This window comes from Elgaria multicarinata, chromosome 18 (assembly GCF_023053635.1).
Source record: "Elgaria multicarinata webbii isolate HBS135686 ecotype San Diego chromosome 18, rElgMul1.1.pri, whole genome shotgun sequence".
Lineage (NCBI taxonomy): Eukaryota > Metazoa > Chordata > Lepidosauria > Squamata > Anguidae > Elgaria > Elgaria multicarinata.
The window spans coordinates 4,756,083-4,782,548 of record NC_086188.1 but is presented as its reverse complement, the minus strand read 5'-3'; the positions used below and the strand labels follow the sequence as shown (position 1 = coordinate 4,782,548).

At 43.7% G+C, this 26,466-nt stretch overlaps 3 protein-coding genes across 3 annotated transcripts; 2 read left to right on the top strand and 1 right to left on the bottom strand.

The window, feature by feature from the left end:
- Positions 1–1,107: 1,107 nt before the first annotated feature.
- LOC134410797 (uncharacterized) lies at positions 1,108–5,681 on the top strand. The gene is made up of 4 exons (XM_063144323.1): positions 1,108–1,254; positions 2,140–2,427; positions 2,771–2,856; positions 5,525–5,681. Exons 1-4 carry the CDS (start codon positions 1,111–1,113, stop codon positions 5,679–5,681), a joined length of 675 nt encoding a protein of 224 aa, XP_063000393.1. The 5' UTR covers positions 1,108–1,110.
- Positions 5,682–5,819: 138 nt separating this feature from the next.
- On the bottom strand, positions 5,820–16,157 carry GTF2H3 (general transcription factor IIH subunit 3). Its single transcript, XM_063143971.1, has 14 exons — positions 16,112–16,157; positions 14,685–14,764; positions 14,031–14,137; positions 13,041–13,195; positions 12,509–12,571; positions 11,975–12,004; positions 11,547–11,575; positions 11,374–11,448; positions 10,319–10,372; positions 9,572–9,640; positions 7,062–7,197; positions 6,928–6,964; positions 5,977–6,453; positions 5,820–5,912 (listed from the first exon to the last, which is right to left on the bottom strand). The coding sequence occupies exons 1-13, from the start codon at positions 16,119–16,121 to the stop codon at positions 6,384–6,386; spliced, it is 915 nt and encodes a 304-aa protein (XP_063000041.1). The 5' UTR covers positions 16,122–16,157; the 3' UTR covers positions 5,820–5,912; positions 5,977–6,383.
- Positions 16,158–16,253: 96 nt separating this feature from the next.
- Positions 16,254–25,161, top strand: EIF2B1 (eukaryotic translation initiation factor 2B subunit alpha). The gene is made up of 9 exons (XM_063143683.1): positions 16,254–16,356; positions 17,358–17,459; positions 18,468–18,604; positions 19,131–19,247; positions 19,408–19,524; positions 20,883–20,947; positions 21,142–21,217; positions 22,972–23,097; positions 24,886–25,161. Exons 1-9 carry the CDS (start codon positions 16,344–16,346, stop codon positions 25,039–25,041), a joined length of 909 nt encoding a protein of 302 aa, XP_062999753.1. The 5' UTR covers positions 16,254–16,343; the 3' UTR covers positions 25,042–25,161.
- Positions 25,162–26,466: the final 1,305 nt, after the last annotated feature.

Sequence of the window (26,466 nt, the reverse complement as noted above, 5' to 3'; positions counted from 1 at the left end):
AAATAGTGTTGTGGCACCTTAAAGTTTTATCAAGGCAGAACTGTCCATGGACTAGCACCCACTTCATCATGAAAGCATCTGCCACAATAAGAGCTTCTCTACATTAACCCCAAAACCTGAACCCTTACTGGAGCTTTTTGCTTCCAGTTTCATTGTGGGATTACAATGGGTTTCTTTACACAGCAGACATGCAGTTTGAATCGAGGAAAGTCCTTCCTTGGCAAGTTCTATATGTTTCTGTGTGTTTCAATTTACAGCCACTAGATGGCGGTCATTATAGCACTCCGCTGGCATTTCAGAGCAGATAGATCAGAATAACATCCCTTTTTGCATTATCTCTGATCTTTTTGAAAGCAGGATAAAGGGGGGAAGCATGGGAGACATCCTAGACATTGATGACATCATGTAAAGGACCCACTAACTTCTGTAAGTGACCAATCACGAGCGTGCAATAAATCGCTTGTGTAGAAAACTCCAAAGGCTGCAATCTTATACATACTTACCAGGGAGAAAGCTTCACTGAACGCAGTAAGCCTTCCTTCTGAGTAAACACCAATAGGATGACACTGTAAATCTGTTAGTCTTTAAAGTCTCACGGAACCTTTTTCCATGTTTGTTTTAACAGCTTAATGCCTCCCTGGAATGTGCTACAAGCAGAAAATTCAGCCCAATTTCATTTGCTGCTGGTGTTTTATAATTTAAACTCCCAATTGACATAGCCAACCAAAAAGAGCACTGAAAAGTGTTTTCTACAGAGAATATACTTAAAATGGGGAACAGGATCCAGGGGAGAAAAGGAGAAGCTGGAAATAATCGGAGCTTTGTTCTGAAGGATTCAGGTTCACTGGGCTGACCTCCCTTGAAGATTGGATAAATGTTTAGTGGATGGTGTCAGTACAGTCCGGGGGGGGGGGGGAAGAGGATATATCCAACTGGCTCCAGCTGGTCAAGCAGGATATCTCCTCCCCCTGAGCCCTCCCCCTATCTGAAAGTAAGTTCTCTTTTGCAAGAGATTGCATTGAGTCCAGTGGTTCCAAGAGACAGGTGCCCACCACGTTCCCGGTGACATTGTTTGGCTTAGACAGCTGGGCAAAAGGCACGCAGCTGGGCATGGCTGTGGGCGCTGATCCGAGGATCTGCCTGTCGTTCTTATATCAGAACGATCCTTTCTATTCCCTCTGCCTTTCGGACTTGCTGTCGGCACCCCAGCGGGTGAAGAATAAGTTTCTCAAGGAGCAGAAGAACCTCGCCGTGGTAAGGTGACCGGTTTAATTGTCCTTCCGTATCGCTAAGAGAGTCACAGATTGTCTGGGTTTGGAACACCCGTAGATAGAAGCGCTCTTGGGCCCGTTAATTTATGGAACTCACTGCTGCAAGATGCAGTGATGGCCATGAGTTTAGATGGTTTCAAAAGATTAGGCAAATTCATGGAGAAGACTATCAGAGGCTACTAGTCATGGCAGGTAGAGCCTGCAACAAAATGTTGCAACAGGCAGTGCTTCTTTTCAGGATGCCAGCCATACCCTTTTTCCAGGAGACTCCACTACATTCCTTTCCCCACACCCAGGTTTTCCAATTCTCCTCTCCAACAGACAGCATTCTGTGGCCATGAAGGGTTGTTTTGTGTTTTAATTTTTGCAAACCTTGATTTCCCCCAAAACCTGCTGATACCTCCTCCTTGTTTTGGCTACATAAGAACCTGCATTCAGAGAATGATTTTGTTACTAATAGATAAGATAACAGATATGCAAACTCCAGGGCTGGAGACACTACACCACTGAGTGCCCATTACTGGGAAGCAACAGTGAGGAAAGTCTGTTGTAACCTTCCTGTACTGCTTGATGTGCAGCATCCAATTGGCCACTAAAGTAAATAGGAGTCTGGAACAGCAATTCCTCAGCCCAAAGAGGAGACTGCAGTGAAGAATCAAGTGCCTGAATGTGCATTTTTCCTCCTCCCTCCCAATCCCCTTTCCTTTTGTGTCGTGTTTTTTAGATTGTAAGCCTGTGGGCAGGGACCGTCTTAAGAAACATCTTTGCAAGCCACCTTGGGAATCCTTTTGACTAAAGGGTGGGATAAAACATTAAATTTCTTAGATGACTACATGCTTTCTCTTCATCTTTCCTTCCTCATCCCCAGACCGTAAAAAAACTGGAACACCAAAAGCAGAGCAGACTGAGACAACTCAACGAGGAGGAAAAGCAGTTTCGTCTGCATATGTTAAAGAAATTAGCCCCAAGGGTCACCGTCAGCAGAGGGTCATCCATTGGCATAGAAAGGCTTTCCAACATCCCGTTTTCTTCTCTAGCTTCAAGTAAGAGCAGCTGGAAGAACCAAGACATCAAGTATTCTGACAAACCAAATACCGGCTTCTTTTCAACTGCCAGCCATGAGCTCCCGGCAACCCACACGCCAAAGTTTTGCAAAGTAAGCTTAGCACCCGGGGAGAACTGGAGCTTTGAAACAGAGCGTCTGAAACGAACAAAACAGCGCCTTTTTAAAAAGTGAAAGCACCCCAAATGGAAGTACCTAAGTTCATTGGAAGTTACCGTGATTACGATTTATTATTACATAGTTAAAATTAAACCAGGTGTAGCCATTTCGGGAACCCTCTGGGGCCAGATTTTGCCCTGGGCAGAGGTTTTTCACATTGAACACGTAGGATTACAGCGTCAATCGCCCTTGAAGCAAGCCAGTGTGTTCAAAAGCAAACAAAATGTGTTTTAGCAAGCTGAACCTCTGAACTGACCCTATATTTTCAACCCTACAGGCAACTGACTCATATTCCCCAGGTGTTGTGGCTGCCAATATATACAAACACCTACAGAACAAGAAGCAACTGATAAAAAGTGAAAGGTGGGATAAAAGGTGCCTCTCCTCGGACACGCAGCACCATCCAGATTTTCATGAAACCATCAGCAAAGGCAATTAGGGTTTGAAATTGAGAGGTACTAACTGCCTGTGTTCCACATCATTAGCAAGTTAATTCTCAATGCCCGTTGCAAGATGATTTAGTTCTAAGAATAATTCTGTTATTAATATGGAAATCGAACGAGAGGCGATGTGAACTGAGAAGAATTTAAGACGACGCTGCACTCATCAACAAGCAATGTAGGCTTCTGAACAACGATCACCTACAAGTGACAAGCCGTGGATATTGAAAATAATTCTTTTTTTTTTTCCTTTCCAGGTCATGAATGGGTCATAAAACTTCAGCCGGCAAAAAAGTGCAGCGGCAGCTAAGTCTTGAAACTGGGGCTGTTTTTTCAGAGCATGTCATTCTGTTGTTCCTTAGCTTTGTTGGCTTCTGATCCATTTCTGAGACTAATTTAAAGTGGTTATTATGAGGGAAGGGGCCAGCTGGCCCCCCAGGGGCTCCTTCCAAAAGGAGTCAAATTAATTTCCAAAACGTTAAAAGCAGAGTGGCTAGTTCTGTGAGTCAAGACGTCATTTGTATGCCACTCACCTTGCTCCTGATTTTATTATATGAAACTGATTGTAATCATTTGGGCTGTTTTACTGTAATTTGAACTGTTTCTTTTTTAAAAAAAAAATGTGTTATGCATTTTGTGAACTTATTTTTGCTGCATTCAGACAACACAATAACCCACAGTTCGACAACAATCCACGGTTCTACAACAGCCCACACTCAGGCCGGATCTACACTACTGCTTTAAAGCGCTTTATAACAGTTATAAAGTGTTTTAACGCAAAGATTACTGCAGACGCTGACTGCAGCCAGGAAATCAGAAGACGTTTACTTCTTGGGAGGAGAGCAATGACAAATCTTGATAAAATAGTTAAGAGCAGAGACACCACACTGACAACAAAGGTCCGCATAGTTAAAGCAATGGTATTCCCCGTAGTAACCTATGGCTGCGAGAGCTAGACCATAAGGAAAGCTGAGCGAAGGAAGATAGACGCTTTTGAACTGTGGTGCTGGAGGAAAATTCTGAGAGTGCCTTGGACTGCAAGAAGATCCAACCAGTCCATACTCCAGGAAATAAAGCCAGACTGCTCACTTGAGGGAATGGTATTAAAGGCACAACTGAAGTACTTTGGCCACATAATGAGAAGATAGGACACCCTGGAGAAGAGGCTGATGCTAGGGAAAGTGGAAGGCAAAAGGAAGAGGGGCCGACCAAAGGCAAGATGGATGGATGATATTCTGGAGGTGACAGACTTGACCTTGGGGGAGCTAGGGGTAGCAACGGCCGACAGAAAGCTCTGGCGTGGGCTGGTCCATGAAGTCACGAAGAGTCGGAAACGACTGAACGAATAAACAACAAAAAACAAACAAAAGCGCTTTAAAGCAATAGTGTAGATCCGGCCTCAGTTACACTAACCCACGCTCTGTGATGAAGTGTGGCTTGTTTTGAACCGTGGGTTATCGTGTTGTCTGAACGCAGCCTATTTTAAAAAGAAAAGTGGGGTATAAGTTTTTCAATTAATAAAAGTTGGGCACACCATTAGTGGGGCTGTGGGATAATGCACTCACTCACCCATCCTCTCCTCTTGCACATAAACCTCCCACATTCCCCCTCTACACTAGTTTGGTATTACAGCTATCACCAACCATGGTTAAGGGAATAGTAACCCTGGCGCAGAGTGCTCCTGAAATCCCAATGAAGAACCCTTTACTAGGTTAGCACGAAGTCAGGCACAGTATTGTACTAGGGTGGGAGGAATTTGCATGTGATGGCAGTGTCAGAGACCACCACACACCCCTCTAAGTCACCTATGAATATGCCTTGATTAACCCTTTGCCTATATGGGACTTGTCCATACTAAAAATCATTCTGTAAATCCAAGCTACAGAAAAGATTGTTTTTTTTCTGTTTTATACATCCCAATCTGTTTTCCTAGGAACGGTTTATTAAGGAAAAGTTACAAAACAGTGTTAAAACAGAACAGCCTTTAGCTGGCAAACAGTAAAAGAGTCAGTATAGCACACAGGTCCGTCAATAAATTATAGAGGCTTTTTTTTTTTTAATGGCTCCTACCGGACTGCCAAGTGGAACGTACACTTTTAGATTTGGGCTCAGGAAGCAAAGGGCACCCCATTTTTCAAAGGAAGAAAAGAGCAGTGTTTTGGCTGCACTGAAGCTGTGTCAACGCTCAGGGAAATAAAATCACACGGCAAATGGTCACTGTCAGAGGGACAGAAAAGGAGAACAAGGACGTTGCAGACTCAACACTCACCAGATTTTTCCAATGCAGTTGGCCAAAATGTGAAGAAGGATAAACCAGAGCGGCTTTCCTCAACCTGGTGTCCCCCCCAATGTTTGGGACTACAAATCCCATCATCTCCAACCACCACCCATGCTAGCTGGGGAGGCCCAAAACCTCTGGCAGACAACAGTTTGGAGAAGGCTGCCACATAGTATTAAGTTTGCTAGTACCTAAGCCAGCGTGGAAGACGGGACTCTCTCCAGTTTCCAAAACACAACCCACCTGTTTCCAAGTAGGATCTGCCTTTGTCGGAACCTTCACTCTGTTAGATAACGGATCTTTCACTATTCAGAAAGGAAAACGTGTGGCCGATTTTCATGAACGAAGCGATCAAGCTGTTGCTGGGCTGCTTTAAGTGGCAGCAGAACGCTGGGGAACATCTCAAACTCCTCCGCCGGAAAAAAAGGCTGGCTGGTTTCACGGCGTCAGCGCAAGACGTGGCTGTTTAGAAGAGACTAAAATACGCCTGAAAGGGGAAACTTAGAAACATCTAAGAGTCCTTGCTAACTGTTTCGAAGAGCTTCGCTCAGAGCAGTCAAGCATCCCATGCTGCTGCAATCTTTCATTGGGGCAGTTCTCTCTCTCTCTCTCTCTCTCTCTCAACTCAAAAATGGCTCTGCAGGTCCAGCCCAGGAGCCCTGAAATTTCAGTCCTTGGGAATAGAGGGAATTAGATTTCTACTCATTTATTTATTTAAAACATTTGTATCCCGCCCTATATCATTAAGATCTCAGGGCGGTGTACTTAAATTTAACGGGGCTTTCATTTTGGAAGGAAGGTGTCGAGGTTTAAATGAGCTTGTTCTGCTAGGCATTGGTCCAAGGATCTAATAGAGGAGCTTGACACCACACACTTGGTGTTGTACATTTCTGCCTTCATATCTCCACCAGCTGCAGTTGTGGGTTCCAGGCAGTTGCAGATGAAGCATGATGACTTTATAACACGCATTACAAGCTAGCGTTATCACTTGTCGCTGAAGAGACTGGTTTTGTGCTAACTTATGCAAATGTCCCGAAACGTTTAGTCCTCGGCCTGCCCATTTTAATACAGGTCTCTCCTTTCTGTTATCCTGGAAACATCATTGGTAGTTTCACGGCAACGACCCAAGCCATGGAATTGCAGCCGGAAGGCAGCAGGCATTAACAGTACCATTAGATGGCAAATTTAAGTTTCTTTTTCTTTGCTTTCATGACAGCCGGCAGTGAAATCTTAAAGGCAGTCCTGAAAGGAGAGACGAGAGTTGATAAGAACAGTGCATGTTCTGTGTACTCCAGAATAAAAATAAAAATTCTGCCTACAGAAAATCCTAAAATATGCACCCAGAATAAAGCATGCACATCCAGCTAAACTTGCAAGTATCTGTATGCTCTGTCTACATGGGTTTTTGCCTCCAAAATTGGTAATGCTATGCATTTCTGCTCAAAAGTACAGTCTCCCAAGGTGAACGAGGAAAATGTGCAGAGAATTGTTGCCTTAAGGCATAATTCTGTGCATGTTTACGCAGAACTTTTATTTTATTTTTTACAAGTGGCTGGGGCATGCCGGAAGTTGTAGAACTTTTTCTATCTAAACGTGCAAAGCCCTCCCTTTGCAACAACAAGGGCTAGAAGCTTGTTTTGTTTTTAAAACCAAGAGGGCAGAAGAGATAGCACCCTGCCTGCGGCGTCTTTAAAAGGTTCTCTCAAGGACACTTACTCGCAAGTCGTGCAAATTGGACTGAAGTTGCAGAAGACTGGAAAATAAGGAACAGATACATTCTGATTAATCTAACTGTTTTAAGGTCACAGAAACCAAGCAAAACCCAAGAAAGACAATTGGATAAAGCTTACTTGACAGACACACAGAGCAGACGTAACCGATTTCAATGAGGTTTCGGTGGCAGAAGCAAGCGGCCCGGTAGTCGACGTGAACAGAGGGTGGGAGGATCAGCTGAGATCTTTGCTCTTGGTCGGGCAGATATACCCACTGTAATAATAACAGAGTTTAGAGCCTAGGAGAAAGCTGCTAGGTTAGAGTAAGGGTGGGTGAAGCTAGATCAGGATGTATAAGTAGATCACTGGATGATATGTAGTAGATTGGCAAGGGATTCTGTGTCTCCCAATTATTTGTGTGCAGAAGAAGCCGAACGGAAAGGGGTGGAACCAACAATTGGAGTTCTTAAAGAATGTTATTAAACTTTCTTCTATATCGTTGTATCTTGATGTGTCAATCTTCAGTTTTAAATTTCTGGCTGAATATATAATATGTTTAAAAACGTTTTATATAGCTTTCAATGGTATGTCTTTTAAGAGTATTTTATATAACATTTTAAATATCTTGAGTTTTGCAAGTACTTTTACATACATTTTGTATAGGAATATCTCTCTTTCAGTACTTATTCTCTCTTTCTAAAATGTATATGTCTTTATCATGTTTTTAGACTGCCCTGAGGAAGGACCCAAGTTTTTGGAGTCCGAAACGCATTGGCTTGTCTGAATAAACATAATTTCAAGAAAAGCTTATCAAAATAACATTCTCGAAGAACTCCATTTTTGGGTTCCACCCCCTGCCGTTTGGCTTCTTCTGCACTCTCCCAATTATTTAACAATTGCAACAAAAAGGGATTCCCCGCCCCCTCACCTCTTAAGTTAGGCTGCTAGAGTCCCTGATCTGTAGTCCGTCAGATGTGGATTTGTACTTTTATATGGGGGTCATCCCAGTATGTGACTACTTATTATTATTATAATTATAATTGTTATCAGTGGAATTTTAGTATGCTTTTAGGATGTTTTTTTAGGATGTTTTAACAAGATATACTATGTTTTTAAATCAGTATTTTATGTATTTTATACTTACTGCTGTGCCTCGCCTCGATCAAAATGGAGAGGCGGGTAAGAAATAAAATTATTATTATTATCATTATTATTATTATTTGGGATACAGTTGGTAATTGGCTTTGCCCGATGAGATTCCATTTGGCATCTGTCTCCACATCCTAAGATGCTGCTTTATTTTACTTATTTGAAATGCTTATGCCATTTATTTATTTATTTGAAATTCTTCCTCCAAAAGGAGCATGGAGCAGCTTATAATATTAATAAAACAGGTACCAATATAACGACAATAAAATGCTACAAACAAAACAATTTAAAATGCAGCAATAACCTAACCCCAAAACACCAAAATCAACAGGTCAGGAGTCAAATGCTTCTGTAAATTAAAAAAGTTCTTTAGCTGATGTTTAAAAGTATTCACAGTGGGGGCTAATCACACCTCTTGGGAGGGAGTTCCACAAATGGGAGAGAGGGGGCTGCATTTGAGAATGCCCTATCTTGCATCCCCACCTCATTTATTGGGGAAATGCAGGTACTTTGTACCTGGTTGGTAGGGTTCTAGTTTTTTAAAAAAGCAAGGTAAAACCCAGAAGTCTGAGGTCTGCCCACTCCTGGATGAGAAGACTAAGAACAAAAGCTTACTAGGTTAGGCCAAAGTCGGCCTAACCTGGTATTCTGCTTCTGAGGGTGGTTCACCAGAGGCCCTAAGAAGCTGACAAACAGGATGCAAAGGTGATAACTGTCCATCTGCTCTCCCTTGAAAGGAGGAATTGTAGAAGTATAGCTTCCAAATCACGTGAGGTCCTGGTTCCTCTCTATTCGGCCCTGGTTAGGCCTCATCTAGAGTATTGCGTCCAGTTCTGGGCTCCACAATTCAAGAAGGACGCAGACAAGCTGGAGCGTGTTCAGAGGAGGGCAACCAGGATGATCAGGGGTCTGGAAACAAAGCCCTATGAAGAGAGACTGAAAGAACTGGGCATGTTTAGCCTGGAGAAGAGAAGACTGAGGGGAGACATGATAGCACTCTTCAAATACTTAAAAGGTTGTACACAGAGGACGGCCAGGATCTCTTCTCGATCCTTCCAGAGTGCAGGACACGGAATAACGGGCTCAAGTTAAAGGAAGCCAGATTCCAGCTGGACATCAGGAAAAACTTCCTGACTGTTAGAGCAGTGCGACAATGGAATTAGTGACCTAGGGAGGTTGTGGGCTCTCCCACACTAGAGGCCTTCAAGAGGCAGCTGGACAAGCATCTGTCGGGGATGCTTTGGGGTGGATTCCTGCATTGAGCGGGGGGTTGGACTCGATGGCCTTGTGGGCCCCTTCCAACTCTGCTATTCTATCTCCAAGTCAAAACATCATCCAAGGAAGCAAAAGGTTTTGGCATCCTGTTAGTGAAGAAGGGAAAATAGCATTTTCCCACATGACCTGAAATCCCCACTGTCGCCTCAGCGATGTTTCTAGGGGGGTCATTAGCAAAGCGGTTCTAGAACACGTTTAGAGGGTGTTGTAAAAATCAAACTCACCAGCAAATACTGCAGAAGAGATGGCATATGGGGGACTTTCAAGTAGATACCACCAGTAATATCACAAGCCTGGAAAAGAGGGCATGATGCATTTTGAAAGAGCGGTGCACTTTGCTAGAAGGTTGAAACGTCTCTCCTAAGGATTAGTTACTGGCAAAAACAGCTTTACGCTCAAAGATGCTGGTTTATCTTGACCCTTGTCCTTTTTCCTGGAATGCAGTCCGGAGAGCTCCCCCAAAATGCAATTAAACTGTTGGGCTGGAAGAAGTTCAACACCCCCTGATTTAGATAGTATTGAACTAGGTGAACCAACTCTCTGATTGCTATGTTTCTGAAGCTACTTAGTAATACCCTGAGTTAAAAAGCAAGTCCCTCGACCTCATGGCTGTGAAAATAATGTCACAAATTATTTTCGCAGTCATGAGGTTTAGGTTCTTGCTCTTTATTTGCCAGAGGTCTCGATATCCTAAAACGTATCTTAAGGTCTAACAGTCCAATCAACGGCTAAAAATCCCAGAGTAAAAATATTCCTCCATATTCAGAACTGTGTGCAAACACTGTAAATCATATGGAGTTATAATCCTCACATGCTTGCAGCTGCAATTTTTTTTATGGAGATTCTGGACACTGAACAAAATGTTGCCGAAGTTCTAATCACTTTTGCAGGACACGTTCCAGTAAAGCTAGGCCACTCGATATACATTATGTAATCAACCAATATCCATTATTATAAAGCATACATCATACCTGCTGCAAGAGCCCCGAATCAGAGTCCAAAACACAGGCATCAATCAAAATATTCTGCAAAAAAAGGAACCGGGAGAAAAGAAGAAATGTTAGCATAAGAGAGATTCCAAATCTGAAGCAAACAAACTTGGCTACTTTTCAGTGGGCCGGTTCACACATAACGACAGCAAATTGTTGGGTTAATTAACCCAGGGTTTGCTGCATCATGTGCCAGGCATGTTCCACCACCATTTTGTACATGCAACCCCCAAGCATGCTGATCTGAACCTGACCTCTGTAGCCTAATTGTGGGTTAAACAACCCATAGTTAACCTAGCAACTAACTGAGGTTAACTGAGGGTTGTTTGACCCATGATTAATGTATAGTGTCCGTATTTGGACGTCACGTAGCAACCTCTGGTCAGCCTGATTGGAGGGTGTGAAAAAACAGCCAAAGGGAGGAGTCCTCCATGAAAGGGGAGTGGGGGGTGGGCGCTAAGAAACTGTTGCTTGCCCAAGTTTACCTAGTAGGTTCTTTTAGATGGAGATGGCATGGCTGTGAGGAGTTGAGAAGCTTTCACTTCTAGCTTAGATTAACTGCAGTTTGCCGTGCCATCCCAACCTGACAAACTATGGTTACTCTTAACTACGATTAGTGGACATAAGCTAACTGCAAACAACAGTTCAAGAAGCTGGTTTACTTCAACAAACCACAGTTGAGATTATCCAGGTTGGAACGGCATGCTTAACTGCAGTTAACCTAAAACAGAAGTGAAATTTTCCAGTCTTTCCTCACAGCCGTACAGGAAGAGAGGGAAGGCAAGTGAACTGGGCCAGTGAGTTCATGACAGAGGCAAGCAATAATGTGCATTCTGGTCTGACAGCTGATGCCGCAAGAAACCTGTCTGACTATAAAGGTGCCACTAAACTCTTTTTTGTGTCTATGTTTTAGCCATCAGCTCCTTCTCCACTACTTGGTAATGACACAGAGCAAGTCATTTAAAAACAGGGCTAGGAGTATAACGTATAAAAATGCATATATAACTATAGGGGTTGTGAAAGGCTCTTGGAGTCACCTGCTTCTGGGCTGCAAAGATCACATTCATAAAGTTCATATACTGCAACGCACTGTCTTCAGCGGCTTTTATGACCTGGATAAAGAAATTAGCATCGCCTAAGTCTCTAGATCTTCTATTCAGTAGAATCTACTGCGCTTGAATAGCTGTCAAGGAAATCAGAAATGTCTTACCAAAATCCTGGATTTAATTTCTTGTCCAGCTACATATTGAATGGGAGAAGAGGAAGAGAAAAATATTATTGCCTCTAAGCCAATACCTCTACATGCCCTCAAGGCACAGGGTCTAGCTTGGCAAGCTATGCTATAGTTGTGCTGTATCCTTTGGGGTTTTTAACAAGGTTTAAGGCAATAGATCATGCTGCAGTGCTAACCCTAATAAAGTATTATGTCTGCATGGGCCAAATGTGCAGCCAGGACCTGCACAGATCAAGAAATAGTTCTGACAGCAGTAAACCCATTACATTCAGAGTAATAAAACTGAAATAATGACTCAAACCAGACTTGAAAGCCACTATTTTTTAAAAAAAAACCCTCTTCTTTTGACATTTGTTTGTTTGAAATAACTCAACCATAGTTTGGAAAAAGTTAGAAAACTGTACCTGTTCCTGCTTTAATCATCCTGTGAATATCTGACATATACAATATTCAGGAATCCATTATTTAAAAAAATAGAGTACTCAGTGCAACCCTCCTCCCCACCCAGGCATAATTACGCAAGATAAATGTGTCACCTGGACTAGGTAGACAAGTACTCAGATCTGATATGAGACAGTTTCTTTAGATTATTCACACTATGAATAAATAAGTTCAGTGCGACTTTTTTTAAAAAAAATTCTTCAGATCTCTTCCCACCTTTTCCTTTAAACTTTTGGCTTAACTCCTTAATTTCCCTACCGCCCCCTCCCTTTGTCCATCTCTCCCTCCCTTATTGTCTTCCTCACTGTCAAAATTTATATTGTAGGTTCTTGGGGAACAGAGATTTGCCTCTTTTTTGCTCATGAAACTCTAAAAATCGACATACAGTGATAATTATGATCTTCTCCATGGTGACGAACGTAGAAATAGCTGCAGAAAATATCTTCATGCTTTGGTTTTGAAATGATAGAAGATCATTTTGGGTTTCAAAAGGATACAGCAAAGTGCTTTAGCGAGAGATCCTGCCAGTAACGTTTCAGTCTGCTGCCCTTTTATTTCCGCTGCAATCAAAAAAGAAAAAGAAACCACGGATTGCATTTTGCTGTCTTGAGTACACCTTGCTTGTTCCACATTATGCTTTTACCACGGACAGCTGCTTACTTCAGTAAAAATCAATAACCATTTGCCATGGACCACTGTCATACGAGAAAAGACTAAAAAGAACATATTATTCCCTTCCTCATAGCCTTTTAAAGAGAGTCTGCTTAAGAGGACTTTTAAAAAATCCTGTTATGCTAAGTTTCTCTAAGATATTTTATTTAAAAAAAAGATGTTTGAGCTCCTACATGCGAGCACACCCACACCCACACCCCATGGGAACCTCTAATAGCCAAAGATAAAACCAGATATTATTTAATAATACAGCCTTATCCAACTGGGTCGTTGGACTACAACTACCATCGTCCCCAGCCAGCATTGCCCACCCAGACGCTAGGGAACACAGTGAACAGAACCAGAGGTTCATCTTACTGTTGGTCATGAGGTCATTGATTTCCTCTGCAATGGTTTCATTGATGGTCGTTAATAACTCATACTTTCCATCCTTGCTGCCCGAAATATTAGATTCCCCAGACTCTCCAAAGAGATCTACAGCTGCCCAACGCTTTCCAGGGTACAGGAAACGGCTATGAGAAATGTACGTAGAAGATTAAGCTGCGTTAAGCATTCAAGAACTCTATTGCCACAATTAATACGAAGCACCAGACAACAAAACATTAGACGTACAATGTGCGTTTCAGGGAGAAGAAAGAAATAGTGCGTTCTTTTGTTCCTATTCACTTTTAGTGTACATGCTTTACCATTCTTATTTATTTATTTAAAGTATTTTTCCCCTGCTCTTCAGATGAAAAGGCTCCCAGAGCAGCTTACATAAAATCAGTCTAAAAAAATTTGTAAGCTTCCTGCCTGGAAGCTTACAAACTAAAAGGCACAACACAAAAGGAAGAAGGGGAGGGAAGGGGAAAGGAAACTCAGGCACCAAGTCATAAAGTTAAATAGCAGTTCTTATGATGACCAGCTGGAATGGAAACAGTTCAGGGAGAGGAGGAGTCCGATGAAGCTGGGCTTTGAACAGAGCTGATGCAGTGGCCCTGCTTCCCATCTCGCTCTCTCTGCTGCAGCCAAATGGAACAGGTGCTGTTTTCACTCACTTATCCTCACATCAACACGGCGAGGTAGGTTAGGCCAACTGTGTGCTTTGTCACTCATACACTCACCTAGGGCGAGTACCCACAAGCCTCTAGGTGAGCACCAAGATGCATGAATTCCCTTGCTGGCTTGGACTAAGCATCCCATTTCCAAAATGTGGGCCGCCAAATGAGCAGTTTAAAGCCAAGCAAGGCTGAGACAGCCATCCCATCACTCTTTATCACCAGAATACTGAACTGCACATGTGCCCTTCCTATATCTACCCACCACTACTCTCCCTCAGGTGCGCGACATTACAAAAAACTACAATACCTTTCTTGTATATGGCTGGCTATCACAGCGAGTTTGTTGTTGCGGTTCATGAACAAGTGTGAGTTTCCCAATACCATGGTTGCATCGAGGCATTTTGATAATGTAAGCTGCAAAGAGAGGAGAAGGGAGGGAAATTATTATAGTCCAGAATCATGCACAAAGAGAAATTAAATCTGAGAGGATCTCATCAAACCGTATTTATCCTGAGAAATCTTATAATTTTTTTTTTAATGTAAACAAAGCCCAAGTCGCACATCAATGCATCATTCATCACAGTTTGAAAAAGGAACATAAAATTGTACATGCAAATGTCGGCTCACTAGTAGTACAGTTAGGTTATAGTACTACTACTAAAAGTTGTATAATCATCATCATCATCATCATCTGCCTCTCCCTCTAGATCAAGGCGGGGTACAACACAAATGCAAAACACCATAAAATACATAGAATTGATTAAAACATATAAAACTAATACATTATTAAAAGCAGCACATTATTAAAAGGCATTTTTAAATTCTACTGGGTAGGCCTGCCGGAAGAGATCAGTCTTTATGGCTTTCTTAAATTCCGAAAAACTGTTAAGTTGACGAATCTCTCCTGGCAGGCCATTCTACAACCTTGAAATAGATTACAAATACAATGGAAACATCTTACCTCTGATCCTGCTAATGTTTGCTTTCCCCACCAGATAGGGTTTGTGTCAACTACAACGACTAGGAGATTCAGCTCATCATCTAAAGAAAAAGAAATTACACCCCCCCAAAGACATTTACAATCTCTAAGTCCAATTTGTTTTGTTGTCTCTAATCATGTAGAGGCAGAAGAGCCTAGTTTGCACAAACACACATAAAAAGGGGTATCAAAAGAGCTTCCAGCACCCTTTTCAAAAAGGCATGGCAGCATCTCAGGAATCACATTTGTTTCTTGAGATGCAAGAACACCAGAAAGGAAACACAGGTCAAATCAATCTTCTAGTTAGTACAAATCCTATTAGCTTACAAAGAGAACATGGAGCAGTGTGTGCCTAGTTCTGATTTGCAAAGCATCCTTTAAAAGAAAAGAAACTGCTGTCTCCGGTCCATTTGATTTCGCTTTTTAAGCAGAAGCAAAGCTCCTCCATGAAGAATAGTAAGCCAAGGGCAAGGGCAGAACCAAGGAATCTTCTACAAAAATATTATTAGTAAAAGGTTTATTAAAGTGCACTTTAATAAACCTTTTACTAATAATATTTTTGTAGAAGATCCCTTGGTTCCGCCCTTGCCCTTGGCTTATTTTTTTACTCCCCTACAGGGTTTTCCTTCTTTTCGCACTCCTCCATGAAGAAGACACAAAAAAGGTACAATAGCACCTTACAGAGCAACAGCTTTATAACGGCATAAGCTTTCATCAGTCACAGGAAGCATTATCCTCACATTGGCAGATTTTTTCTAAAAACAGATATGGTGGGATAATTATAAACGGTGGGGCCAAGACCCTATGGAATACTAGAAGTATAGCCTGTAACACAAAGAAAGGCATCCTTCGCATGCTCAGAAACATTTTCACAACTTAAGAGAAATCAGATCAATGGCTCATCAAGGCCAGCACCCAAACAATGGCAAGGCATGTGCCCTCTCTCATGCTAGCACCAACCCCCAACTGAAGCTGCCTCTACCTCACCTAACATAGCGACTACCTCGCAGGCCCCCGCTCTCCTCCGTGAGGTCATTTCATCCCCTTTTAAAACCCATTAAACTGGCTCATCATTCCATCACGCAGCAGTGAGTTCCACAAAACATGCATTAATTAAAACCCTAATTTGCTCCCCCCCCTTTTTTTATCCTATTAGTTACGTTTTTCTGGGAAGGGGGAGACTGGAAGGGGGAGCACTCTGCACATGTTCAGAGGCAATCACACTGAAAAGCCTGAACTTCTAAAAAAATAATAATAATGGGAATTTGACAAGTGTGTGTAAGACTCTCCCCAAAATCACCTAACTCAGCAAAAATACAAAACAGGAATTTGAATTTTGGTCCGTCCCCACATCTTATCCTGCAGGTGGTCCTGGGGGTGGGAGAAAGCAACTGGGACCTCAGACTCACCGCCACTCATAGCGCCCAGCAGCAGGCACAAGCCAACACTTCCGTCGCCCCAAAGTGACGTCACGATCGCGTCCGCTTGTAGTCACCGTCTGACTTCTCGTTTTTCTTCCCTCTTCCGGAAGCGGGTGCATCCCGAAAGGCTTCCGGCGAAGGCAAGTGGCGCCGTGACAAAGGTTCCGCCTCAGCGGCAGCGTGGCTTAGGATAGCTTCGCGCGACACCTTTTCCCGCACCATGAACGAAACAGGTGAGGCAGGCAACCCCCGTTCCAATTTATTTAAAATATTCTTTTGGTTTTAATTTGGCCTTTGGGGGTTGTGCCCTGCTGAAATTTGGACAGTTCCTAGGGTCGTCATCAGAGCAAAACACAGGATGGGGTTGGGCGGATTATGCTTGATCAATTTGTATTTATTTATTTATTTGTTTGTTTATTTATTACATTTCTATACCGCCCAATAGCCGGAGCTCTCTGGGCGGTTCACAAAAGGAAAACAAGGAAAATCAAGGAAAAGGACACCAAGGAAAACAAACAGCACAAAATGTTTTGCTTGACTATCCTATATGAGCATTTGGTTTGTTGAAATGATAATAATTCATTATGATTATTTGCAATAGCAAATTATAATAAAAGCGTCCTGTATTCTATTGCTTTTCCTGGCTTTTGTATTGTATGCTGGAACTGTCATTCAAAGAGTTCCCGTACCTGAGGCATGGAGGGATTTGCTTTATAATACCATTTAGCTTGCACTGCAGCAAGGAGCAGCGCTCTCCAGGTTTGGGGGCAGGATTCTGAGGCAGAGGAACATTGCTGGGCAAAGAGATCATATCAGGAGCCCTGCTGGATCAAGACCAAGGGTCTATCCAGTCCAGCAGACTATTCACACAGTGGCCAACCAGCTGTTGACCAGGGAACCACAAGCAGGACATGATGCAACATGCAGATGTTCAGCAGGACTTGCTTTTTGCCACAGGATGACCCAGTGCTGCACCTGTTAGATTACCCCCTGTCACATAATTGTGACAGGTACGGGAGAGCAGCCAGAATAATGAACACTTGTTTGTAGCCCAGCAAATGCACTTCGTAGGAAAGGTATCAACTTCTCTATTGTAGAGGTTCCAAATATTACAGCACACAAGTTAAACCATGTGCATAATATTTTAATGTGGAACTAGAGCTTGTGAGATATGGATGCAGAACTTTAGTCACTCTCTCTCCTTTTTCTGTGCTCCTCCTCCTCTTTTTTCCAGAGTTGGCGGAAGCCTTTAACACCCAGATGAGGCAGGACCCAGATGTCGCCTCTGCTGTGGCCGCTATCCATGTCCTGTTGGAGTTTCTGAAGAGAGACAAAGGCATGAAATACCTGGGGACTGTGTGGGTTGAGATATGGAGTGGGTACCAAAGTGAGAGGTCAGCAGAAGATTAAATCAGAAGGAAGCAGAAGGTAGATCAGAATTTATTTGCAGAACTCAGGCTAAATTTCTGTAGAGGACAGGTTGGGAGAAGGCTGCTTTATATAATAAATAGTAGTAAAAATTAATATCAGCAAGCAAAATGGTAAGAGATTAACATGACTGACTTTGTGCTAATTGCTTATCTCTCTGTTCTTGCCACCTGTAAAATAGGATTATTAATTGGTTGCCTTTGGTTGAGATGTTCATTCATTCAAAACATTTATATCTTGCTCTTCAGCCAAAAATGTTCCCAGAGCAGATTAGGGCACAATCCTATGCATATTTAGACAGAAAAAAAATTCTTACAACTCCCAGGACTTTTATAGGACTTTTTTTCCTCTTTCGAAATATGCGTAGGATTGTGCCCTTACAAACACAGTCCCTGCCTGCAGGCTTACAATGTAAGAGCTATAACACAAAAGGAATGGAAATTAGGAAAGGAGGGGGGAAAGGAAATTCAGACACTAGATTCTTAGTTCTCCAGTTCAGCAGGTCATGGAGTTGGGACTAAACAGAATGGAAAGGCTGCTGCTTCCTCTGAAGTCCTCAGCAGTGGCAATCAGTAGCAGGTGTGTTGGGGGGCATGAGGGCTCTCAGCTGAAGCTGTATCCAGGCATAACGGAGGGTCTTCATGCAGTTTTTCCAGCACTGCCTTTTAGCAACTCAGATGTAGGATTTGTACTTGTATATGAAGATCTTCCCAGCGTCCCACTCATAAGCTCCGCTCTCTGAGCTACCATTTTTCATTTGTCTCCGCCCCCTGAAAGCAGCTATTTTGCATCTGCCTCCAGATGTTGGATCTTGGGGTGTTCTAGTTCAAAACAAAGTAGATTCCAAAAGCCTGAAGTCTGCCCACTGCTGGACTAGATTGTCGTTGCTTACTCCCTCTCCCTCTCTATCTGTCAGGCGAGACAATCCAGGGGCTGAGAGCAAATCTCAAACATGCAATAGAAACACTCTCCAGTGTTGATTCCTCAGTGGCCATCTCTTCTGGAGGGGAGCTCTTTTTAAGATTCATCAGCCTCACGTCTTTGGAGAACCCGGTGAGTTTCACTCAGCCATTTTTCCAAAGTGGGCGTGAGGCTATTAAAGGATTAAATTGGTAAAAGAGAGCTCCTAAGCATGTGCAAAGTGCTTAAATCCAGTGGAATTTTAGGATGTTTTAATAATGTATATTAATTCAGTTTTATGTATTTTATACTTGTTGTTCCCTGCCTCGATCCAGACGGAGAGGTGGGTAAGAAACAAATTATTATGATTATGATTATGATTATGATTATGATTATGATTATTAAATATCTGGGAGTCATACAGACCTAGGATGAGGGGGAAGGGTATCTAAGTCAGTATCTACTCTGTACAGCACCATGTACATTGATGGTGCTATATAAATAAATAAATAAATAATAATAATAATAATAATAATAATAATAAAAGTCAGGGGTTGCATAAACCTTAGCACTTTTGGGGGGTGGTGACGTGTTAAGCATGACACCCCAGACGCGTTCTGGCTCATTTCTGTAATTCAGTCTCCCGTGCCATCTTTTAACCTCTTTCTGCTTTCCCCAGGACTATTCCAAATGTAAAGCGATCATGATTGAAAGAGGGGAGATTTTCGTACAGCGAATCTCTGAGACGAGGCAGAAAGTTGCCGCGCTTTGCCACACCTTTGTCAAAGATGGCGGGGTGAGTGAGCGTGGACTCCCTACGATGAAGGAGGGTTCTGTTGTGTTGGTTCTGTTTTGTGTATCCCCACTGATTGCTCTGCACGAGGGCAGGAGCTGGCATGGGCTATCCTGCCATTTACAGATCTTAAACTGAAGAATTTTGTGCATTGCCTCTGCAGAGAATATTAACTCACGCATACTCGAAAGTGGTCCTGAGAGTGTTAGAAGCCGCTGCAAAGACAAAGAAACGTTTCAGCGTCTACGTCACCGAATCACAGCCTGATCGAGCAGGGCAAGTAGAAGGAAACATTTCCCCCTCTTTCGTCAACGGCGTTCGGTGCAAGTAATGGTGATAAATGTAATTATTACCATGATTTGCACAGATAATAAATGCTGACATACTAAGCTAATTCTCACTCAGCCTTTACCTGAACAAGTTTACCCTCTTGTTGTGAATGTAGGCTGCAACACTTACCTGGGAGTAAGCCCTGCTGAACACCATGGGACTTACTTCCAAGTAAAGATGCAAAGGATCTCACTGCATGTTCAGCTGTTGGCTGATCAATGGCCAAACTTGGCTGCTGAGCTAGCGGCCTGTGGTTTACGAATGGCTCAAGAAACACTGGAACGTGGTGGATGGGATTTCTGGACCTTTTTTTAATTGGGGTTCACATGCTTTTGACACTGCCACTTTATTTTATTTTGCATCCTGCCCCTCCCTCCAAAGTTCAACATGGCCTGCAAAGTTCTTTTCTCCTCCCCACATGATGCTCCACATTTTCTCCCTGTTGTGAGTGGAGATTTGAATCTGGGATTCCATAATTTTAATTTTTGTGAACCGCCCAGAGAGCTCCGGCTATTGGGCGGTATAGAAATGTAATAAATAAATAAATAAATAAATAAATAAATAAATAATCCAGTACTCTAAGCACTACACCATGCTGCCTCTATTCCTGACTGCTCTGCATGTGGCATAAGACTGGGGCAGGGGAAGAAGAGGAGGAAAGAGGTCTTTTTTCATGCCAAGCTTCAGAGAAGGAAAGAAACAGAGCATATGAGGGCAGCACTGGGCTTTCTTTCACTTGGCGTGAATATTTTTTTGCATTTCAAGGAGAACTTGGGGAGGGAGGTTGCCACTGATGATGAGGTGGGTGGGTTTGAGGTCGCCATTGGTGACCAAGCGACTGGATCCGTGGGGCGCTGTTCTTGATTCTTCAGCAGTGCAATCCTAAGCATGTTTACTTGGGCCTTAGCTAGACCTAAGGATTATCCCAGGCAAATGGAGGGGTCATCCCTGCCTGCTCCCGGAATCCCCTGTGTGTCATTTGGATGCACAGCGATGATCCCGGGATATAGGCCTGGTCTAGCCATGGCCTCGGATGGACATGTCTCTAAGTTCAGTGGCACGTGCTCTCGAGTAAATGTGTTTAGAATTGCAGCATAAAGCCTTTCAAGGCCATCCCAGTTCTTTAAACTGTCGTGTCCAACAGGAGAGGTGGGATTTATCAGCGTCGTTAATAACTGGGCACTTTATTGGAAACAAACTTGATTTTTAGAAATACGATTACTTTCCTTGCAATGAGATGTAAGATCGTGATATTCATGTTGGAAAAATTGCTCTTAAAAATGAAAATCCTAATAATTACACAGGCAGAAGATGGCTAACGCTCTCACTGAACTTGGCATTCCTGTGACTGTAATCCTAGATGCTGCAGTTGGGTAAGTCCGTCTGGTTAGTACTAGCTGGGCATGATGGGAATTGTAGTCCAAAGCATCTGGAGGGCATCAGTTTGGGGAAGGTTGCTTTTTTTTTTAGCTTAGTAGACCTGGGCTCTACAGATGAAAAAAGGCAGGACCTAAATAACTCATACTGCCGTATATGTTTTGACTCTCTTTCTTTCTTTTCTAAACAGCTACATCATGGAAAAAGTGGACCTGGTGATAGTTGGCGCTGAAGGTGTAGTGGAAAATGGAGGAATTATTAACAAGGTAAAGTGTATATACCAGATCCGTGGGGAGGTCCCTAAACCACTTAGGATTCTATGCAGTGGCGTCCCTCTGTTGATGGACAGCTCTTTGAGTCAGCGGAACGGGGAGGGGATTTTCGCTGATTCCCTTTCCCCCTGCACCATCTCCCATGCTCTTCTGAAGGGTCCTCTAAACCCCTGGAGCGGATTAGATGGGCGGCAGGTGGCAGGGGGAGGGCTAATAGATGGAAATAGTAGGTTTAGTAGGTGCCTGGCTTTGTGTGTGTGTGGGGGTGTTCCCCGCATTCCAGATTGCTTGGCTCAGCAATACTACAAACGAGAAGGATCTTGGAATTGTTGTAGATCACACGCTGAATATGAGCCAACAGTGCGATATGTCTGCAAGAAAGGCAAATGCTATTTTGGGCTGCAGTAATAGAAGTATAGCTTCCAAATCACGTGAGGTACTGGTTCCTCTCTATTCAGCCCTGGTTAAGCCTCATCTAGGTATTGCGTCCAGTTCTGGGCTCCACAATTCAAAAAGGACGCAGACAAGCTGGAGCGTGTTCAGAGGAGGGCAACCAGGATGATCAGGGGTCTGAAAACAAAGCCCTATGAAGAGAGACTGAAAGAACTAGGCATGTTTAGCCTGGAGAAGAGGAGATTGAGGGGAGACATGATTGCACTCTTCAAATACTTAAAAGGTTGTCACACAGAGGAGGGCCAGGATCTCTTCTCAATCATCCCAGAGTGCAGGACACGGAATAACAGGCTCAAGTTACAGGAAGCCAGATTCCAGCTGGATATCAGGAAAAACTTCCTGACTGTTAGAGCAGTACAACAATGGAGCCAGTTACCTAGGGAGGTTGTGGGCTCTCCCACCCTAGAGGCCTTCAAGAGGCAGCTGGACAACCGTCTGTCAGGAATGCTTTAGGGTGGATTCCTGCATTGAGCAGGGGGTTGGACTCGATGGCTTTGTAGACCCCTTCCAACTCTGCTATTCTATGATTCTATGAGAACGCCTCTCCTAAGGCTGTTACTAGCAGTAAAAGCCTTAAGCTCAAATACGTTGGTATTTTTGGCCCCAACGCCTTTGCCTCCTTCCCCGCCACCACTGGAATGTACACCTGGCAGATTCTTCGAAATGGGATTTGGACCTTGGGTTGAAAGAGCTCCCCAGTCCCTGCTGCAGGTGATACAGAGCTAGGTAGATGAAGGATCTAATTCAATACATCAAGGCAGTTTCCTAGGTTCAGAGCATGCAATCCAGGCTTATGTGTGTTGCGTTTTGCCCATGGGTATAGAGAGCCTGAAGCAGATTAGATGGCTGGTGGGCTAATAGATGGAAGTAGCCTCCCTTCCTGTTCCGCTGACGGAAGCCTCCACCGGAGTACCTTCCGTTGGCGGTGGGTCATCATTGGACGCAGCCCTTAATACTGAATTTTCCCTAGTTTCCTAAGACTTCTTTACCCAGTGCATAGTTGAACTACGGAACTCATTTTAACAAGACATGATGAAGCCATCAATTTGGATGGCTTTAAAAGGGGATTAGACAATTTCTGGAGAAGGCTATCCATGGCTACTAGTCCTGATCAGAGGCAGTAGGCCTATATACTACAATTGCTGGGGAGCATGGGCAAGTGGGTGGGTGTTGTTGTTTGTGGGTTTCCCATGGGCAGCTGGCCGGCCACTGTATGAACAGATTCCAGGACTAGATGAACCCTTGGTCTGATCCAGCATCAGGGCTCTGCTTATATTCTTAAATGGCCTCCTCAGATTGGAACAAATCAAATGGCCGTGTGCGCCAAAGCTCAGAACAAGCCCTTCTACGTGGTTGCCGAGAGTTTCAAGTTTGTGCGGCTTTTCCCTCTGAACCAACAGGACGTCCCGGATAAGTTTAAGGTAAGGGGGAAACGATGTCTCCCTCCAGTAGGCTGTGGTCAAATTCTGTAGCTTGCAGCTGTGTGGGAACGTCTGAACAACAGAATGCCTGATCTTAGGAATGATCCATGAACGCGTATACCCAGCCCTGTCAAAACGTAGCTCAGCCCTCTTTCCAGAATGTGTTGGTCTAGAACTCCTTCAATCCCTCAGCCAGTTCTAGTCCAACACATCTGGAGATTGAGGAAGGCTGATGGAGATTCCTTGGGGTAAGGTCTCCCGACTCAGGACTCTGGGGCTGTCTGGCAGTGTAGGTGGTGGTTTTCCTGCTCAGTGCTTGTGGCATAACTTTCAAATGGAGCTCGGGTTTACAGACCAACGCAGGCAGGTCCAGACTGTGTCGTTGATTTCTGGGTTCTGCCTAGGATATTGACAAAGTGAGGACCGCAGCTCAAGGGCAAGTGTGAGCTTTGTAGGGTCGAACCTTGTCCAGGTAGATCCAGGAAACAACCTTGCTGAGTGTGGTACTGGTCAGTCCCTTTCCTCAACCAACAAGTTTGGTAGGTTCCTGGCTTTTGTAGGGGATTTCCCCGCATTCCAGATGTCAAAATGCCTCTCCTAAGGCTGTTACTGGCAGTAAACGCTTTAAGCGAAGATACGTTGGTATTTTTGGCCCCAACGCTTTTGCCTTCTTTCCCGCAGCCACTGGAATGTACCCGACAGATTCTTCGAAATGGAATTTGGACCTTGGGTTGAAAGAGCTCCCCAGACCCTGCTGCAGGCGATACAGAGCTAGGGGGGATGCCCTTGAAGACGACGCGGAAGTTGCAGCTAGTGCAAAATGCAGCAGCTAGACTGCTGGCGGGTACATCTTCCAGAGACCACATAACACCGGTCTTAAAGGCATTGCGCTGGCTGCCTATACGCTTCCAGTCGGAATTCAAGGTGTTGGTAATGACGTTTAAAGCCCTAAACGGCTTGGGACCTCAATACTTGAGGGAGCGCCTCTCCTTATATATGCCTGCCCGAGACCTTAGATCTGTTGGAGGAGCCCTTCTCCGCATCCCACCAGCGCAAGATATACGCTATGATGGGACAAGGGACAGGGCTTTCTCTGTTGTGGCACCCCGACTGTGGAATGCCCTCCCCTTGGAGGCCCGACTGGCACTGGATTCATTTCAGCGCCAAGTGAAAACATGGATTTTTAACAAAGCCTTCAATGGCTAAATTCACTAAGATGGCACATTGTTTTAACTGTTTTAATTGTTTTACTGCTTTTAAATTATATATTGTTTTAACTTGGTTCATGGTTTAATTTGTGTTTAGCTGTGTATATTTACTGTTTTATACTGTATGTTTTTATCTGTACGCCGCCCTGAGATCTTAATGATATAGGATGGAATATAAATGTTTTAAATAAACAAATAGGTAGATGAAGGATCTAATTCAATACGTCAAGGCAGTTTCCTGTGTTCAGACCATGCAATCCAGGCTTATGTGTGTTGCGTTTTGCCCATGGACAGAACACTATGCGTGCACATGGAGAGCCGGTGGCATTGGGCAGGCATTTGGGGGGAAGGTGGCCTCTTTCACTCCCCACCACGCATAGTGTTGCTTATCTGGGTAGGCGTATGGTCCAATCCAACCCATAAGGCTTTGTCGTAGCGGTCAGCTTCCTTTCGTTCCATGAAGCAGTTTCTTCCTTCGTGTTCTGAGTCAAGCTGCCGCCTTCAAGTCGGAAAAAAACCAAAACCCCTGTCCTTCCGTAGCAAACGATAACTTGTGTCTTTCCTTTATTTCCTTCCCCAGTACAAAGCAGACACGCTGAAGAAAACCAAGGCACTCATGGTGGAGCATCCCTGGATCGACTACACCTCCCCATCTCTCATCACCCTCCTGTTTACAGATCTTGGGGTCCTGACCCCCTCTGCTGTTAGTGATGAACTTATTAAACTCTACTTGTAAACCGGCCCCGTCTCGTGTGCCTGGGGAGGGGAGCGATTTCGCTGGCAGCCCGTTTAAAAAGCCTCACTGTAAATAAGCGAGGGAGATCGCTGTTCATGAATGTTATCTTGGCTTGTTTTGCAGAAAAGGCTGGTGATAGGGAGAGCCCACTAAATGCTTCAGGAAGTAATGGATTGGGAATAAATTCATTCAGAAATGCCAGGTTTTATACTCGACTCAGTTCGCATATTACTTCCCTTTGCATGCAATAGAACTTTTAAGCCTGAGATGAAATTGGTGTGCACGTTCATTGCTACTGCTTCTATGTTTGGGGGAGCTGGGGGTTGCGACCTGGGATGGATCAGTGTGATGCTGCGTGATGGGTTTTGGAATTGCAGCAGCGATTTTGTTATTGCTAGAAGGCAGGGCTTCATCAAAGGAGATCCTGACACTGGGACACTACCTGAGGACCTGATTCCCTGCCTCCTTCTCTTATACACTGCTGAAGATTCCTCTTCTCCGGTTCTACACTGTATTGAGTTTCCCATTGAGTAGCCTGTCACGCTCTCGCTCCTGAGGAGGCAGGCTAGCTAACATAGGGTGACCATATGAAAAGGAGGACAGGGCTCCTGTATCGTTAACAGTTGTATTGAGAAGGGAATTTCAGCAGGTGTCATTTGTATATATGGGGAACCTGAGGAAATTTCCTCTTCATCACAACAGTTAAAGCTGCAGGAGCCCTGCCCTTTTTTAAATCTGGCCACTCTAGTATAGCTCCTGCACCTTTAACTGTTGTGATGAAGAGGAAATTTCCTCAGGTTCCCCTTATATACAAATGACACCTGCTGAAATTCCCTTTTCCATGCAACTGTTAAAGATACAGGAGCCCTGTCCTCATTTTCATAGGGTCACCCTAGCTGACATAACCCAATGGAGCTGGTAGAGTTTTATTATAGAAGAATTATGACTCAGACATATTCAGCAACGTTTATGATCTGGAGAAGCAATTCACAGTGGGTAGAATCTATTGGAAGGAGGCTATACTGTGCACGTTTTAAGAAAATTAAAATCACTCATCAACATTTCTTCAAGGGGGGGGGGGAACGGGATAATGGTTAAAAACAATAAAACTCACCTGGGGGGGAAAAAACCCACAGGGATGGTGTTTCGCCCCAGGACAAGAATAGAAAAATAGGATTTATCCCAGGGAAATAGGAGCAGCTGGGTGTGTGAAGACCTGAAAAATAAAACCTTCCCTTTTGATGGGTCAGATTAAGAGCGAATAGCAAAACAGACCCCAAAGCAAACTTTTTCCAAGTGATCCAGCTGCAAGTTTATGTAATTAACAATTACAGCTGCTCTCCGGAGTAAATCATCTTCAAAAATTCAGGACCTCAATGCAAGGCATAGCTATAGCTTGCAATATGACGATCTCCAGTCTTGTAG